Source organism: Dermochelys coriacea, chromosome 24, assembly GCF_009764565.3.
Source record: "Dermochelys coriacea isolate rDerCor1 chromosome 24, rDerCor1.pri.v4, whole genome shotgun sequence".
In the NCBI taxonomy this organism is placed as follows: domain Eukaryota; kingdom Metazoa; phylum Chordata; order Testudines; family Dermochelyidae; genus Dermochelys; species Dermochelys coriacea.
This window is the reverse complement of record NC_050091.1, coordinates 16822320-16841031: the sequence shown is the minus strand read 5'-3', so window position 1 is coordinate 16841031 and position 18712 is coordinate 16822320. Positions and strand designations below refer to the sequence as shown.

Genomic DNA, 18712 nt, shown 5'->3' with positions numbered 1-18712 from the left:
ATCTCTTATACTGGGTTGCACCAGTACAGGGACAGAAGGTACAGAAGATCCTAGTACCTCAAAAACACCAGAATGCTGTATTAAGTTTTGCCCATAGTCATCTTTTTGGGGGGCATTTGGGGGCAGAGAAGAACCTGGCCCGGGTCCTACGACGGTTATTCTGGCCCGGAGTACATGAAGAAATACTGAGGTACTGTGTGTCCCGCCCAGAGTGTCAGCTGCACAGTCCCTGTCCCCACTTGAGGGCACCTTTAATACCCCTTCCCATCATAGAGGTCCCCTTCAAGTGAATAGCCATGGACCTGGTGGGACCCCTGGAGAAGATAGCTCAGGGTCACCAATATATACTTATTGTTTTGGACTATGCTACTTGCTACCCAGAAGCTGTCCCCCTGTGGAACACGGCCTCTAAAACGATAGCCAAAATGTTGGTGGGGATCTTTGCCCGAGTGGGGCTACCAAAGGAAATATTAACAGTCCAAGGTACCCCATTTATGTTGAAGCTAATGTAGGATCTCTGTATACTGCTCCATATACATACATTGAGGACTTCGGTCTATCATCCGCAGACGGATGAGATGGTAGAAAGGTTTAACCGAACCCTCAAGGCAATGATAAGGAAAGTGGTAAGTCGGGACGGGAAGGATTGGGACACCCTACTACCCTACCTTATGTTTGCAATCCGGGAGGTACCTCAGGCCTCAACTGGGTTTCCCCCTTTGAGTTATTATACGGACGCCATCCCCGTGGCATACTAGATATCGCAAAAGAAATCTGGGAAGAGAAACCCAGTGAGGGGAGAAATATAATTGACCATGTGTTGCAGATGCGAGAACGGAGAGCCCGGGTCACCCCCATTTTACGGGAACATTTGGAAAAGGCACAGGAAACCAGCGAACCCATTACAATCGCCAGGCAAAAGTCTGACAGTTCCAACCAGGAGATCGGGTGACGGTGTTGGTACCCACGGCAGAAAGCAAGCTTTTGGCCCAATGGCAGGGGCCCTATGAGGTGGTTTCACCCGTGGGGGAAGTAACCTACAAGGTGTGGCAGCCAGGATGTTGGAAACAAGAACAAATTAACCTCTTAAAGCCTTGGCACCAACAAGAGCCGTGTGTAGTGGCCCAAGAGACCCCGATCCAGGGAAATAACATGCAGGAGCAGATCAGGATATCCACTGATCTGACACCAAACCAGAAAAAGGACGTAACTGAGATGATCTATCGATACCAGGATGTGTTTTCAACCAAACCAGGTAGGACCACCGAAGCATATCACCATATTATCACAGACCCTGGAGCAAAGGTAACTTTAAGGCCTTATCAGGTCCCAGCAGCAAAAGGGAGGAGATCAAGGCAGAGGTAAAAAGGAGCTCACTTCAGTTTGTGGTGTGCATGCGAGGAGCTGGGAGCAAGAGGCGCAAGAAGCTAAGAGTGAGAAGGCGTACTACTGGAAGATGTCGTGAGCTGTAGCTCACGAAAGCTTATGCTCTAATAAATTTGTTAGTCTCTAAGGTGCCACAAGTACTCCTTTTCTTTTTGCGAATACAGACTAACACGGCTGCTACTCTGAATACTGGAAGACTGAGAAGTACAAGCGTTATCAGATGCCAGGAGGAAGGTCCTGTGGTGAGAATAAAGAAGGTGTTGGGAGGAGGCCATGGGGAAGTAGCCCACGGAGTTGTAGCTGTCACACAGCTGTTACAGGAGCCACTGTAGACAGCTGCAATCCACAGAACCCTGGGCTGGAACCCGGAGTAGCAGGCGGGCCCAGGTTGCCCCCCATTCCTCCAACTCCCTACTTGATACCAGAGGAGTTGACCTGGACTGCGGGTTCCATCAGAGGGGAAGGTCTCTGTTCTGTTCCCTAATCCCCTAGGTGGATCAGCAGAGGCTGCGGGGATTGTTCTTCTTCTTTTCCCCATGCGGGCCAGTGATGAGGCTAACCGAGTGAACGGCAGGTTTGAGCCATGAAAGTGGCCAATATGGGGGCTGCTGTGAACCTCTGAGGCGAGAAAATCCGCCAATAAGCGCAGGACCCACCAAGGCAGAGGAGGAACTTTGTCACAAGCTTTAAAACTTAGACACTTGATGTGTTCTGCACCTCCTCCCCAAACGATCCTGCCGCATCAGCCTGATCAACTGATGCCCCAGGCAGATTGGTAACAAAAATCTGTCATAGTGGAAGAGGGAGTTTGTTGTTTCAGAGGGCCAGCAAATGGCCTGGAGAATGGATACCCCAGTGACTGGTGACCGGGAGACCCAGCGTGGGAGTCGCAGCCGGTTCTGGCCAGTGGGAGGACAATGGGCTGCGGAGAGAGGATCCTGGTGGCCTGACCAGCCAGTTCCAGCCAGAGAGGAAACAAAGGATGGATGAGAGGAGAAGCTGAAAGGAGAGGAGGCTGAGGCAATCTGTTTACCTGGGACAGAAGAGAAAGGACAGAGGTGGGACTTGGAGACAGTGACATCAGATGCCCAGCTGGAAGGAGCGGGTTCTGGGCTGGCAGTGGAGAGCAGGCAGAACCCACCTGGCTGCCGGAGAGACCTAGCTGTGCTGTGCTGAGGGATACTAGGTCTGAGGCCCTGAGAGTTTCCTGTGCTGGGTTCAGGTTTCAGCATGTTAGCCGCTCAATACACCCTCCTGTTTCACACTGGCTGAGAGTTGTTCCAGTCTAGATATCACAGTGGCATTATTCCCTCTGGGTGTAGCAGCCCCGGGGGTCCAGAGCGAGTGGACTCCCAGAGGGGGCCAATGGCGAGAGACAGGTGTTCTAAGGCTCAGAGAGGTGTGGTTCCAGGAATCAGAGGGGCCTATGTCTTAACCCCTGAGAGAAACTAGCCCCCCGAGAAGGGCTGTAGGGGGTTCCTCCTGGGGGCCATACAGAGCCGAGAGAGAGTACAAGTCCTGTGAGTCCCTGACAGGCATACCATGGATTTATATAGAGCAGGGGTTCTCAAACTTTATTGCACCGCAACCCACTTCTGACAACAAAAATTACTACATGACCCCATGAGGCGGAACTGAAGCCTGAGCCTGTCCAAGTCCCACCATCCTGCGTGGAGGCCAAAGCCTGAGCCCCTCCACCCTGGGTGGGGGACCCAAGCCAAAGGCTGAGGGCTTCAGCTGCAGTCAGGGGGTCTGTGACATGAGTCCCACTGCCCTAGGCTGAAGCTCTCAGGCTTCAGCCCCAGGCAGTGTGGCTTCAAGCTTTGGCTTTGGCCCCGGGTGTTAGGGGCTTATTCCTTCACCCACTTACTTCCCTAGTTCTTCTTGCATGAACAGAGAGCAACAATACCCGAAGTCCAAAGGTGCAAACAATTTGATGTTTATTGGGGTGAACTTCCAGCAAACATGATTCCAGTTTCCTTCCTTAGTGTCCCCCTTCCCAGCTCTGACACCACAGAGCCTTACCTGTGTCCCTGTTCCCATTCCTGCCCTTAGCTAAACATGATTCCAATTTCCCCAACCCCATTTCCTATTCCCACCTCACCCCCCCACTTCCTGATTGACTGTAGACTATATAGTAAAACTTGAGTTCAGCTTAGCTATACCTTAACCAATCATTTTACTGGAATTTAAGTAACCAATCCTAACATATTGTAACATGATTATTTAACCAACTATATCCCACCACCTTAATTAGTTTACACCCAGCAAAATTAATTATATAGCAGACAGAAACAATCACAGAACCAGACAGAGATTATACAGACAAACAATAGGGAAATGGGACTACAGTGATAGAACAACACAGAAATGAGGATTTCACATCCCAGCTATTGATAAATGAGTTCTTGCCAGACAGGATGCTATCAAACTAAGTTTCCTTTTACATTTTCTAGGCACTTCCCTTTCTCTGGAGGCGATAGGCACTATCAGGACAGGATTGTATCCTAACAACCCAATAGCACCTTATTTCAGTGTGACTGGTTTGGGATGTGAGGATCTGACCATTCGCTTCCCAGCTTATGGCTGCCTCTGTTGCTTAGCCAAAGGACTTGGCCTAAGCACAGGGCCTCAGACTGTCCCAGGGAGAGAAGGCCCTTACACCGGCAGACAGTGATTTTGATTCTTTCTTTTATACCTCTAGAACTAGCCAAGTGATAAGAATACACCTAAATTCTTAGAGTACAGGCCTTTACAGACAGGCCTGAATATCTGTATCCTAACACCGGGTCCCAGCAAGTCTAAGCCAGCCGGCCATTGACAGGACACTGCGGGGTGGGGGGGGGGGAGAGAGAAGCTCACAGCCCTCGCATTGACAGGGCACTGCTGGGGGAAGCTCACAGCCCTGGTGCTCATGAAGCACTGCTAGGAGGGACCTCACAGCCCAGGTGTTCACAGGGCACTGCTGGGGGAAGCTCACAGCACTGGCACTGACAGCATTGTTGGGGGGGGAGTCAGTCACTCCTGGCACTGTGGAGGGATCGGTGCAGCTGGGTCCCAGCTTCGTTGGCCCTGAGGTTTGAAGGATACGGGGAGGCAAGAAAGGGGCTGCCCTACCTGGCTTCGGGAAAAGCCCTGGTGATACCAGCCTAGGACCCCTCCCAGGGCAGCACAGGGCTGGGAGATGATTAACCCAACCAGGAAGACAGCATCTCAGTCTGACATGCTGTGGGGATTAGAGGGGGTTGAGCCCTTTTGCCAGCATAATTGGCCTGCATCTTGCCCACTGTCACGGAGTCCCCAGGCGATGCTCTGGAACTGCTCCCCATGAAGCCAGTCAGGACTCTGGGGAAGTCTCCTCTCTGTGAGCAGCCTGTCTGCAGGACACACAGCTCACACAACTTCCACCTTCCTGGATCTGACCTCGGAGCATTCAGCATCCTCTGCCCCTCCGTGCGCTTCCCCCAGCGAATCCGCCCAGGTGGGGTCCTGGGGAAGCCAGAGGGCCCTGCACCCCAACTCCGCAGTCAGACGTGACTCTCAGCCAGCCAGTAAAACAGAAGGTTTATTAGATGACAGGAACATGGACTAACACAGAGCTTGTAGGTGCAAAGAACAGGACTCCTCAGCTGGGTCCATTTTGGGGGACAGTGAGCCAGACAACCACGTTGCACTTCACTCCATGTCCCCAGCCAGCCCCAAACTGAAACTCTCTCCAGCCCCTCCTCCTCTGGGCTTTGTCCCTTTCCCGGGCCAGGAGGGCACCTGATTCCTTTGTTTTCCAACCCTTCAGCTCTCACCTTGCAGGGTGGAAGGGCCAGTTGCCAGGAAACAGGGTGTCGGCCATTCTCTGTGGCCAGCCCCCTCCACATACCTGCCCTCTAGGGCTCTGCAATGATCATACACCCTTATCCCACCACCTAGATACTTAAGAACTGCATAGGGGAAACTGATGTACCCCCACAATATTCAGAGGAAACATTAAGAACAGTCCCGCTTCGTCACACCCACCTCCATCCATAACGGTCCCTGCCTGGCAGCTTCTTCCCTGAGCAGGGCTGGGGTGTGCGTATGAGTGCACTGCTGGGGGGAAGCTCACAGCCCTGGCGCTGACTGGGCACTGCTAGGAGCAAGGAATGTGGGGTGGTCTTGGACTCACTCACTAGCTGGCCAGTCACTCCAGCCAGAGCAGAGGGTGTGTGTGGGGCTGGGTCCCAGCTCCCATGGCCCTGAGCTTTGATGGATGAGGGGGAGGCAGGATAGGGGCTGGGATGTAGGGGAGAAGCATGGGAAGTACACACATAGCTGGCAGGACCTGTACCCTTTGCCCCTGCCCAGCTCTGGGGCCTTGCCCCAGAATGCTGGGCAGGGTGGGAGGATTGATCACAGCCTTCAAGGGAAGGGCGGATTCTGTAGCACACATGCCCTCTTGGCTTGCAGCTGGCCCCGTACAAGAGGCAGCCCCCAAGAGCAAACAGCTGCTCACATTTCCCAGCAATGGGTCCTGCTGCTAATAGGGTGCCTCTCGCTACGCCCCACGCATGCCTCCCTGGTGCCAGGGGCTCCAGGTCCTGCATGATGGGCATAAACCAGCTGGGGGAGGGGGGGGCTGCTCCTCCCTGGCAGTGTTTGTTTTTTGCCAGCTTCTTTCTCCCTGGGAGGCTCCGTGAGCCCAGCCCGGTTTTGGAGCTGGAGCCTTTGTTAACAGAGATGAGGGGGGAATCGACACTGGGTTCTGTTCAGCGGCTAACACTCAGTTCCTCTGCTGCGGAACTGGGCCCAGCGGAGGTTCTTGCATGGAACAGATTTTGCATTTCCAGAAAAGCCAAATTCCCTCCAGGCCCAGATGGTGCTGAACGTCAAGCATTTGTGGGCAGAAGGGCCCTGGGATAGTCCAGTCCAGTCTCCGAGCCAGTTCAGAGGGGAATGGCACGGAGTCCAGACTCGAGTTAGCCCAAAGCATTTCAGTGCTCGGCGGATCTGGGCCACGTCTGCACCATGGCTCCCACGGCACAGCTCCGGCACAGCAGCCAAAGCTTTAGAACGCAGGCGCTTCCTGCAGCCAGGGGCAGGGTGTGCCCAGCGCAGCAGTTAATCCATCTCTCTGAGGCCATGTCTAGGGTGCTGCACAAATTCTTCCCTGTGCCTGGCTGTGTCTAGCTCAGGGGTCAGGCTAGCAGAGCTATAGCCAGGCCTCTGCTTGTGAGCCATAGACAGAGAACAGGCAGGGCCCCATGCGAGCTGAGACCAGCCCAAGGAAATCCAAGAACCAAAACTACGTTTTCAAATGTTGCCAGGCTGCCTGGCTCTGGTAGGTTATATGGGAAGCCATGGAGGAAAGAAGCCTGGCAGGGGGGCAGGTCCACCTGCACGATTTCAGTGGGAAGTGTTATTAGCCAGGATAGTCAGGGATGCTGCCCCATGCTCAGGGTGTCCCTAAACCTCCAACTGCCAGATGGGATTGATTACTTGATAACTGGAGCACCCGGCATGGGCCACTGGCAGCAGACAGGACACTGAGCTAGCTGGGCCATCGGGCTGACCCTATGGGGCTGTTATGACTTGGCACCATGGAGTGCTTGCTTGGTCCCATTGGCACTTTCTGAGTCAAACTCCCTGGCAGAAAACTGAACCGCCCTGGCAGAAAAGTGGCTCTAACACCCAGAGTGTGCAGAACACTTGTCCATTACCCCCACACCCCTAGCTGAGTCAGTGCCCACCCAAAGCCAGCACCAGCCTCTCCTTCCTTTGCAGAGCTCTGGGAAAAGTCTGCCCCCTGTCAGCTGCCCCACAAGGGGGAAGCACTGCACACAAACAGTCCCAACCAACCCAGCAGGGATGCAGCCAGTACGACAGAAACCACATGATGGGCTCAGACCTTGCACCCCCGGCTGCTGAGGGGAAGAGGGCTGGGGAACTCAGGATAAGAGCCCCAGTGCTTGGGGAGAAGGGTTTGTGGGACTGGAGAAGACAGAATGGGCCCCCACTGCTAGGGAGGGCTCTGCACGGCCAGAGAATACAGGGCAGGAGCCCTGTTGGTGGCAGTGGGGAGGAGGCTGGGATCCTGGGAACATGAACTGGGAGCCCCAGGGCTGTGGGTCTGGGGAACAGATCATACGGTATAACCCTAGCCTGGGCCCCCAGGGCTTCTCCGGCTGTTCCCTCTCTGCTCCCAGTACAGGTCTGGCCACAGGCAGTGTTCCCAGCCCACTGCAGCCAGAGCCAGCTCTGCCTCCAGCACTGGGCAGGGGAGACCCTGCCTGGGGCACAGGGAGCTATAGGGGCAGCAGCTGCTATAGCCCAAGCCAAGACAGGGTCTGTCTGGGACACATGGGCCCTTTGCTCTACCCGCACCTGCCATCTCCAACCTGATATTGGCGGCTGCCGTGTAGCACAGGGGGGCTAGTGGGAGCTCTCCAGGCAGCACAGGTCCCCAGGCCGCAGGGACAGACACCTGCACTCCTCCCAGAGGCATGGGGCTGGGGAAGGGATTGGCAGGATGTTAGCCTGCTCCACACTCCCCCCGGGGCCCTGGGCTGGGCAGCAGGGACAGACACCAGTACTCCCAGCAGAGGTAGGGAGCTGGGGATGGGTTTATTGGTTGGATGTCGAGCCTGCCCCACACTCCCCCATGGCCCCTCATTTGTAGAACTCGTGCTCCTGCTCGTCCTTCTTGATGACTGTCTTGTATGCCTTCTCGAAGTCCTTGGCCAGGACGATGTAGCGGTTCTCCCGCACAGCCAGCATGCCACCCTGTGCATACAGAGACATATGTGAGGGGGCGACGCTGGGCGGTGACCCCCCCCCATCCTGCCCTGTGCACAGGGGGACATGTGAGAGGGGGCGGCACCAGGGTGCAGTGATCCCCACATCCCACCCTGCGCACACGGGCACATGCATGGGGGGGGGCAACACCAGGTGCAGTGACCCCACCATCCCACTCTGCACACACGTGTGGGGGTGACGCTGGGCACAGTGACCCCAGCCCTCCATGTGCACAATGTGCATATGGCTGGGGTGGGGTAGGAAGGGTGCTGAGCAGTGACCACCCTGTGCATATGGGCACATGCATGGGGGAGGCACAACACTGGGTGCAGTGACCCCCCCCACCTCCCCATGTGCACATGTGTGTGTGTGGGGGAGGCTGGGCACAGTGACCCCCCAGCCCATGCACAATTGCCCAGCAGCAGAAGACCCCATAATCTCAGAGTCAGGATTCCTTCAGCCACCCACTCTGTGGTGGTGGTCCTGCTGACTTGGGGGAGCAGTGGGGGATCCCCAAAAAAGGAGCAGGTCACAACACACACAGCACACAGATACCATGGCCCGGGGTGTCCAGGTGCCCTGTCCCATGGCCTCCAGCACTTACCTCCTGGCAGATGGAGTTGATGTCGGCACCCGAGATCTTATCCGGCCGGGCCACATCTGGGGAGGAGTGAGGGAAACGTCTGCACAGCAGCTGAGCTGGACCATGGTGAGAGGGCCCCTGGGAGCCACTGCCACCACGACTCCTCCCCCACGCGCCAGGGGACCAGTGATGCTGCCAGGGCACTGTGGTGGGGGGCCCTGATGGGCTTCTCACAGCCTCCCCAGAGGGATGGGATTGAGCTTGAGGGCCCATGAGGCTCCTGGATGGGGGAAAGGGGGCAGATCGGCATGACGACAAGCCCAGAGGCCCCAGACAGGAGGAGTGGGCATGTTGGGGGCTAGAGTCAGAGGATAGGATTTTGGTGAGTGACCCCTCCCTGTCCCCGCCAACCCTTTCTGGACCCTGTGGATCCAAAGGCACAGGCAGGAGCCAGCTTCACCCCATCCCCCCCACTCCTGAGCGGAACCAGACACACTGGCTCGGCTATGCCAGGTTCTCCCTGGGGGTCCCGGGCCCTCCTGCCTCATTACTGTGGCCTGCAGCCTGAGCCAGGCCCACCCCTTGCCCTGTGGGCTGGCGCCAGACTTGTGTCCATCTGCCTGCTCTTGGTGAAGCAATCAGTCCATATGCTTGCCAGGCACTGCCCAGAAGGAGGCAGCCCCAGCCGCACCCTCCCCTGGTGCTCCCCCTGTCTAGCCACGTGTCAGAGGGGGACAGAAGAGCTCCCAGCTGTCGTGCCTGCACCTGTAGCCCGACTCCACCCTGACCCCAGCCCTGGAGGTGGCCAGACGACATCCCCTCCAGCAAGGGCTGCCCAGGGAGAGGAGAGGTTCTTGGATCAGTGCACCCCCTGGTCCCTCGGGCCTGTGTGTGTGACACAGGGAGAGTGGGGCAGAGCTGTGGCCTGGGTCACTGGGCAACCCTGTGTGGGGCAGCGCAGGGCTGACAGGCACCTTCTTATGAGCTGGGCCCGAGACATCCCTTCCTCAATGCTGGGCACTCAGTGGGACGCAGCTTCCCTGCTGTGCCCCCCCATGCCAGCAAGCCAGCCAACTGGACGCAGCCTCCCCCCTGTGCTACGCACCCAATATGACGCACCCAATAGGACACAGTCCCCCCGCCGTGTCCCCCCCGCCAGCCACCCAAAACGCAGCCTCCCCCCCCCCATGCTAGGCATCCACTGGGGTGCAGCCCAGCCCAAAACACGTGCTGGGCACCCAGTGGAACACAGTCTTCCTGCTGTGCCACCCTTCCTCCCCTGTGCCAGGCTCCGGGCAGGATACAGTCCTCCAAGTCCACCTCCTCGGACAGGTTCATCTTGCTGGTGATGGTGGAGAAGATGAGGCGCTTCTGGCGCCGGTCAGGCAGGGGGAACTCGATCTTGCGGTCGAGGCGGCCAGGCCGCAGCAGGGCAGGGTCTAGCGTGTCTGCCCGGTTTGTGGCCATGATCACCTGGAGGGCAAGAGCGCACAATCACCCCTCAGGAGAGCCCTCTGCCCATCCCCAATGGGGAGACTCAGCCCCCTTGGTCCTGCCCCCTCCAGCCTCGCTGGGACAGCAGTGCCTCTGCCCCCATTCAGTCCCCCACATCCCACCACCTCAGGGAGAAATCTGGGGGCTGGCACAGCAATGCCCGTCACCCCCCATCCCAGCCCCTGCTCTCTCGCACCTTGACGTTGACGTTCTGATCAAAGCCGTCCATCTGATTCAGCAGCTCCAGCAGGATGCGCTGCACCTCCCTGTCGGCTGGGGAAAGGGGCACAGCTCGGTGAGCGGGGCAGCCAGCGCCAGGCACAGACACCCCTGCCCCCCACCATCTACCCTCTCCCCCCATCCTGTCCCCTCCCGAATCACCCCCTTCTCCAGTGCCCACCCCCACCCTGCCAGCCCTGCCTAACACACCCTCTTCCCCCTCCCTTCCAGCGCCTCCTCCCTCCCACCCCTTATCCCCTCCCCTCAATCTCTGGCCACTATTGTCCCCACCCCGTGCGCCTTGACCCTGCCCCACCACTGCCACCCCATTTGCACACCTCCGCCACTACCCCCAATCCTGCTGGTCCAGCCTGCTTCACAGTCCCTCCACCCCACTGCCCACCATGGGACTGGCCGGAACCTGAGGGGCTCACCCCAGTGTGACACTGACATCTACAAGGAGTGGGGTGGGGGCTGCAGCTCTCTGCTCCCCCCGCCTGCTGGGACTTGGGTCCGGTGCCCTAGAGGGAACAGGCCCCATGTCCCATTCCCGCTCCTGCTCCCCCCGAGCCAGCCCTGGGGCCATATCAGAGCTTGCGCCCCCAGAAAGCCAGGCCCAGTGCCCCACCCCCTGCTCACCCCCTGTCTGGGCGTCAAAGCGCTTGGTGGCGATGGCGTCTATCTCGTCTATGAAGATGATGGCAGGCGCATTCTCCTTGGCCAGCCGGAAGACGTCCCGCACCATGCGCGGCCCCTCACCCAGGTACTTCTGCACAAACTCCGAGCCCACCACGCGGATGAAGGCAGCTGGACAGATGGGTAGACAGCATTAGTGCCCAGCTCCCCTGCAAGACAGCAGCCCCACTCCAGCCCTGGCCGTGAGAGATACCCCCCCATAGGACAGGCACGCCCTGGGGCAACCCACAGGCTCCCTGTGCTGCACAGCCCTGGCACCAGCCTCTGGCACCTGCAGCACTAACCTTCCTGGGCACAAAGCCGAGGCCCTTCTAGACCTTGAGCCGGGACCACAGGTCGCCTGGTACCTTTGCGCTAGAGAACCCAGGCATCCTTGACAGACTCCCATGGTACTAGCTGGGCACTGGTGCTCCCCCTTCCCCCGCAGTCCAGCACCTTGCTCACCTGTGGTGTGATGGGCCACGGCTTTGGCCAGCATAGTCTTCCCACAGCCGGGGGGGCCATACATCAGGACGCCGCGCGGGGGGTCAATGCCGATCTGAGGAGACAGAGGGGGTTACTGGGGGCTCCCCAATCCCGTCCTTGAGGGGCCCAGCAAGCTGGTGAGCTGGGGTCCGGACACCAGTCACACCCGGTGCTGCCCAAAGTCAAGGATTCTGTGCCTCTCCTGATCTGACAGCGACTTGCCAACCCCAGCCCAGCTCCTGAGCACACAGCCCCAAGCCCCGCAGGAGTCCCCCCAGCTAAAGGGCAAAGTGAGAGAAGCACCCACGCTGGGCCTGCAGGACGGAGATCAGCCCTAGCACAGGGCACAGCCACCCAGGATGTAGCCCCAGCTGGCCCAGTCTTGCCCCCAACTCACCTGCTTGTAGAGCTCAAAGTGGGTGAGGGGCAGCTCCACGGCCTCCCTCACCTCCTGCTTCTGGATGTCCATCCCGCCGATGTCGGCGTACATCACATCTGGTTTCTGATCTGTGGGCACACACCAGGGCTGAGCCCAGCATGGGCAGGGGACCCCTGACTCAGAACGGCCGGGGAGGCCTCCGCTCCCCAGAAAACCTGCACTCCCGGCATTCACAGCACAACTGGAGGACCCCCACACACCTGGGGGACCTCCACTACCCTGTCCAGCACAGCCGTGGGACCCCCGCCTCCCCTGTCCAGCACTCCTCACGCCCGTGGGAACGCTGTGCCTCGCACTCCCGTGGGACCCTCAGCAGCCCAGCACAGCTGGGAGACCTCCGCCCCCGTTGGCCCTGAGCACGCTGCTCCCTGTGGCACCGGCTGCCCCTGGGGCTGGCGCAGGGAGCACCCACCTGATGTCAGCATCATAATGCTGCTGTCAGCCTCGGGTGGCAGCACATCCACCAGCGCGTTGCTGTGTTTGTGCAGGGCCACCGAGGCATTGGGCTTCAGCAGCTCCCGGTCAATGGTGCTCAGGATCCGCACGTAGTAATTGGAGCCTGCGGGTGAGAGGCAGATGGGGGTAAGCCAGGCAAAGTCGGGGCCCGGACCCCCCCGTGCACAGCTCCCCTCCCCCGCAATCCCGCTCATCCAGCTGCACCTGTGGTAGAGCCCACGATGGCCGTGTTCTGGTCCACGGCCTCCAGGAACTGGCCGATGACCAACGGGATACTCTGGATGCGCTTCACCTCCTCCTGCGCGTGCAAGAACTCCTTCTTCAGGTTCTTCTGCTCATCCTTGATGTACTCCTCCTGCACCTCCAGGAACTCCAGCTCCTGCTGCAGCTTCTACGGACAGACAGACAGACAGACAGCCCCTCCTCCCTGCTCTGCTCAGGTACCCGCAGTAGCTGCTAGAGGAAGTGGCACCACGGGCCGGGCACCAGGAAGCTCCCTGCTCTGCACTGTGGCTGGGTGCCGTGCAGGGAAGTGGGCCCCCAAGGGTGCTGTGCAACAGAGGGGAATGGGACTGGAAGAACCAAACCCACCAGAGGTTACTGGGGCCCAGATCTCCCAGGTCCCACAACCCTGGTCAGAGATGCCATCAGATCCCCGCTCTGGGCCAAGGGCACATGCTGCCTCCACCTCGGGGCCTGCCATCCCAGCCTGCCACCCACAGCTCCCATCTGAGGGCATCCCCCATCAAGGCCTGCCGTCCCATCCCCTTAACCCCACCATCCGGTCCGACGGCCGCTGCCACCCTGAGGCCTGCCCTCCCAACACACCTCCCATCTAAGCACAACCCTCTCCCATCACCCCAGCCCCCAGCTCACCTTGTAGCGGCTGTAGAGATCCTCCAGGTCCTCGGGCTCCGGGGCCAGGAAGGACAGGCCAGTCTGAGGCCTGGAGATAGCCTGCGCAGGCAGCTCATCCTAGGACAGCCACAGACAGGCAAGGTGAGAACTGGACACCCCAGCGTAGGGGTGACCACAGCTCAGGGAGGGGTGAAGCTCCCTCTGAGCAGCAAAAGTCTCACACCCGATCTGATCCCTCCCAGCTGCCGGGGTGCCAAGCACTGGGCCCTGAGCCCAGCTGGGCAGCAAGAGTCAGACACCCCCATCCCACCCCCGTCAGATAGGAATGGAGGGAACGAAGGGACTAGAGGGACACCAGAGATTTTCTGACCAATCTGAACAAATTCAAATCACCCAAGCCAGATACTACTCACCTGAGGGTGAAGGAATTAGCTGAAGAAATATCAGAGCCACTGGCAATAGTATCTGTAAACTCATGGATGACAGGAGAGGTCCTGGAACACTGGAGAAGGGCTAGTGTAGGGACCATCTTTAAAAAAGGCGGAGCCAGGGAACTATAGACCAGTGAGCCTGGCCTCGATACCTGGGAAGGTACTAGAGTAGTGGTTCTCAAACTTTTGTACTGCTGACCCCTTTCACATAAGTCTCTGAATGCGACCCCCCTTATAAATTAAAATAATTTTTTTATATATTTAACACGATTATAAATGCTGGAGGCAAAGCAGGATTTGGGTTGGAGGCCGACAGCTTGCAATCCCCATGTAATAATCTCACAACCCCCTGAGGGGTCCCAACCTGCAGTTTGAGAACCCCTGTACTAGAGCAATGTATGAAACATTCACTTTGCGAACACCTGGAGGATAAAGGGGTGATCACTAGCAGCCAGCATGGATTTACCAAGAACAAATCACACCAAACCAGCTTGATTTCCTTCTTTGACAGGATTTGGTGGATAGGGGGAATGGCAGTGGAAATAATATACCTAGACTTCAGCAGGGCTTTTGACTAGGACTGTCAAGTAATTAAAAAAATTCATTGCAGTTAATTGTGATATTAAACAATAATAGAATACCATTTATTTAAATATTTTTGGATGTTTTCTACATTTTCAAATATATTGATTTCAATTACAACACAGAATACAAAGTGCATAGTGCTCACTTTATATAATTTTTATTACAAATATTTGCACTATAAAAATGATAAAGAAATAGTATTTTTCAATTCATCTAATACAAGTACTGTAGTGCAATCTCTTTATCATGAAAGTTGAATTTACAAATGTAGAATTATGTCCAAAAAAACTGCATTCAAAAATAAAATAATGTAAAACTTTAGAGCCTACACGTTCACTCAGTCCTATTTCTTGTTCAGACAATCACTCTCACAGACAAGTTTGTTTACATTTGCAGAATTTAATGCTGCCACTTTTTGTTTATAATGTTACTTGAAAGTGAGAACAGGCATTCGCCTGGCACTTTGTAGCTGGCGCCGCAAGATATTTAGGTGCCAGATGTGCTAAAGATTCACATGTCCCTTCATGCTTCGACCACCATTCCAGAGGACATGCTCCCATGTTTATGGCAGGTTCTGCTTGATAACGATGCAAAGCAGTGCGGACCGATGCATGTTCATTTTCATCAACTGAGTCAGATGCCACCAGCAGAAAGCTGATTTTCTTTTTTGGTGGTTTGAGTTCTGCAGTTTCCGCATTGGAGTGTTCACTTCAGATTCTTAAACCTTGGGTCGAGTGCTGTAGCTATCTTTAGAAATCTCACATTGGTACCTTCTTTACGTTTTGTCAAATCTGCAGTGAAAGTGTTCTTAAAACGAACATGTGTTGGATATCATCTGACACTGCCATAACACGAAATATATGACAGAAAACGGGTAAAACAGAAAGGAGACATAAAACTCTCCTCCAATGAGTTGAGTCACAAATTTAATTAATGCTTTTTTTTTTTTTTTTAAATGAGCATCATCAGCTTGGAAGAATGTCCTCTGGAGTGGTGGTAGATACATGAAGGGGCATATAAATGTTTAGTATATCTGGCATGTAATTATCTTGCAATGCTGCGTACAAAAGTGCCATGAGAACGCCTGTTCTCATTTTCAGTCAACATTGTAAATGAGAAGCAGGCAGCTTTATTGCCTGTAAATGTAAACAAACTTGTTTGTCTTAGCGATTGGCTGAACAAGCAGTAGGACTGAGTGGACTTGTAGGCTCTTAAGTTTTACATGGTTTTGTTTTTGAGTGCAGTTGTGTAACAAAAAACCCTTTAAGTTGCACTTTCATGATAAAGAAATTGCACTGCAATACTTGTATTAGGTGAATTGAAAAATACTATTTCTTTTGTTTATCATTTTTATGGTGCAAATATTTGTAATAAAAAAAATCATATAAAGTGAACACTGTACATTTTGTATTCTGTGTTGTAACTGAAATCAATATATTTGAAAATGTAGAAAAACATCCAAAAATATTTAGATAAATTTCAATTGGTGTTCTATTGTTTAACAATGTGATTAAAACTGCAATTAATCATGATTAATTTTTCTTTTAATTAATCGTGTGGGTTAACTGCAATTAATCGACAGCCCTACTTTACCACAGTCCCACATGACAGTCTGATAAGTAAGCTGGAGAAATGCAGGCTCGATAGAACTACCATTGAGTGGCTACATAACTGGTTAAACAACTGCAAACAAAGAGCAACTGTTAATGGAATGATGTCAGATTGGAAGGAGGTATCAAGTGGGGTTCCACAGGGATCTGTTCTGGGTCCAGTGTTGTTTAACATCTTTATTAATGACTCAGAAGTAGGAACAGAGAGCATACTGATCAAATTTGCCAATGACACACAGCGCGGGGGGGGGGGGGGCAGAGTGTTTGCAAACACTTTGGAGGATAGAGCTAAAATTAAGAGGGATCTTGATAAACTGGAGAACTGGGCTATAGGCAACAAAATGAAATTCAACAAAGACAAATGTCAGGTGCTACATTTAGGGAAGAAAAAACAAATACAGAATGGGGGATTACTGGCTTGGCAGCAGCATTGCTGAGAAGAATCTGGGAATTGTGGTGGATCACAACCTCAACACAAATCAGCAATGTAATGCGGTTGCAAAAAAAGCAAATGCAATTTTAGGTTCCGTTAACAGAGACCCAGCATGCAAGTCATGGGAAGTGACAGTACCCTGGTTAGGCCACAGCTGGAGTACTGTGTCCCGTTTTGATCAACAATGTATAGAAAGGATGTAGAGAAACTGGAAATGAGCCCGGACTCCTGGGTTCCACGCCCGGATCGCGGGGGGGGGGGCGGGTCCCGGACTCCTGGGTTCCATGCCCGGATTGCGGGGCGGGGAGGGGGGCGGACGGGGCCCGGACTCCTGGGTTCCACGCCCGGATCGCGGGGGGGAGGGGGGCGGACGGGGCCCGGACTCCTGGGTTCCACGCCCGGATGGCGGGGGGGGGGCAGGGGGGCCGGAGGGGGCCCGGACTCCTGGGTTCCACGCCCGGATGGCGGGGGGGGGCAGGGGGGCCGGAGGGGGCCCGGACTCCTGGGTTCCACGCCCGGATGGCGGGGGGGGGCAGGGGGGCCGGAGGGGGCCCGGACTCCTGGGTTCCACGCCCGGATGGCGGGGGGGGGAGGGGGGCGGACGGGGCCCGGACTCCTGGGTTCCACGCCCGGATGGCGGGGGGGGAGGGGGGCGGACGGGGCCCGGACTCCTGGGTTCCACGCCCGGATGGCGGGGGGGGGGAGGGGGGCGGACGGGGCCCGGACTCCTGGGTTCCACGCCCGGATCGCGGGGGGGGGAGGGGGGCGGACGCCGGGCCGGGCCGGGCCGGGCCGCAGTGACTCGGCATCTCCGCAGGCGCGTGGCGGGGCGCGCGACCCTGTGGGCGGTCGCGGGGAACGAAGCTCGCCCGAGCGGAGCGGGAGCGGGAGCGGGAGCGGGGATCCCTGAGCCACCCCCGCCGGGTCCCCCTCGCCCCGCACCTGGGTTTTCTCCACCAAGATCCCGATTTCCTCCATCTTCCCTCCGCCGCGGATACCTCGGGCCGCCGCGGGGCTGCTGGGCGTTGGAGTCTCTCCCCTAGCGCGGGGGCTGCTGGGAGTCGTAGTTTCCCCGGCGCGGGGGCTGCTGGGAGCTGGAGTCCTCACCCCGACCCCGTTAGGGGGTTTGTCCTTCGCTAGCCCCTTTCCAGCAACGCGAGGGTTACCGCACACACCCCGCCCATCCCCTGCGTGCACGGCTAGCCCCGCAATGCAACGTGAGACCCGGGAACCGCCTAGTGACGGGCCCCGGCGCTGCGCAGACTCAGGCAGCGAGGCTGACACCCCGAGCAGCAGCCCCCTTTCTGGGTGATCGGCCCAGGCTCTGCGCAGACTCAGAAAGAGCCGCTGACACCCAGGGCAGCTGCCCCCTCCCCGGGCTGCCCCGGGCAGCGGGGCTGACACCCGCTCCAGATGTTCAACTCAGGTTCTGCGAAGACTCAGGCAGCATGACTGACACCCAGGGCAGCTGCCCTCTTTCAGGCCGGTCGGCCCAGGCTCTGCACAGATTCAGTCAGTGTGGGTCACAATTTGGGCAGCTGCCCCTTCTCTGCTGATCGACTGAGGCTCTGTGCAGACTCGGGGGGAGATTCTCCCGCTCGAGGTGGTCAGCCCGGACTCTGTGGAGACTCCGGCAGCGTGGCTGATACCCGGGACAGCTGTCCGCTGTCCAGTTCGTCGGCCCAGGTTCTGCATACACTCAGTCAGTGTAGCTGACACCCAGGGCATCTGCCTTCTCTATGAGCGATTGGCCCAGGCTCTGTGCAGATTCAGGCATCGTGGCTGACACCTGGGGCAGCTGCACCCTCTCTGAGCATTTGGCCCAAGCTCTGCCCAGACTCTGCCCCATCTCCAGGTGTGACGAAGTGGGGATTTTCCCTTTTTATGTTGTATATGAGCCTATTTGAGTTTTACTGTTTTCCATGAATGCTGTGTGTGCCTCAGTCCCCCTGTGTATTGCATCAATGTCTAGGTGGTGGGAATAAGGGTGTGCGACTTTTGCGGATGCTGTAACCACCCCTTCATAACCTGAGACCCTCTTGGCCTGGGAAGCAAGACAAAGGCTGGAGGAGGAGCAATGGGCAGGGCACGGGCCAGGCAGCTGGAAGCGAGTCAGTCTTGGCTGGCTTGGGGCGAAGAGAGAGGACCAGAGCCCTGGCTCTGGGCTCCCCTCCCGGCAAGATGGACTTGGCTGAAAGTCACTCACTTCTCTGCTAACAAGTTCTTTTCTAAGCAGTGTTCCTGTCGACTAATAAACCTTCTGTTTTACCAGCTAGCTGAGAGTCATGTCTG

At 56.5% G+C, this 18712-nt stretch overlaps 1 protein-coding gene across 1 annotated transcript; it reads right to left on the bottom strand.

Moving 5' to 3' along the window:
• Positions 1-7961: 7961 nt before the first annotated feature.
• Positions 7962-17690, bottom strand: PSMC4 (proteasome 26S subunit, ATPase 4). Its single transcript, XM_038382951.1, has 11 exons — positions 17363-17690; positions 13380-13478; positions 12708-12894; positions 12460-12606; positions 12006-12115; positions 11588-11681; positions 11087-11254; positions 10425-10501; positions 10039-10207; positions 8756-8811; positions 7962-8139 (listed from the first exon to the last, which is right to left on the bottom strand). Exons 1-11 carry the CDS (start codon positions 17396-17398, stop codon positions 8026-8028), a joined length of 1257 nt encoding a protein of 418 aa, XP_038238879.1. The 5' UTR covers positions 17399-17690; the 3' UTR covers positions 7962-8025.
• Between the last annotated feature and the right edge of the window lie 1022 nt (positions 17691-18712).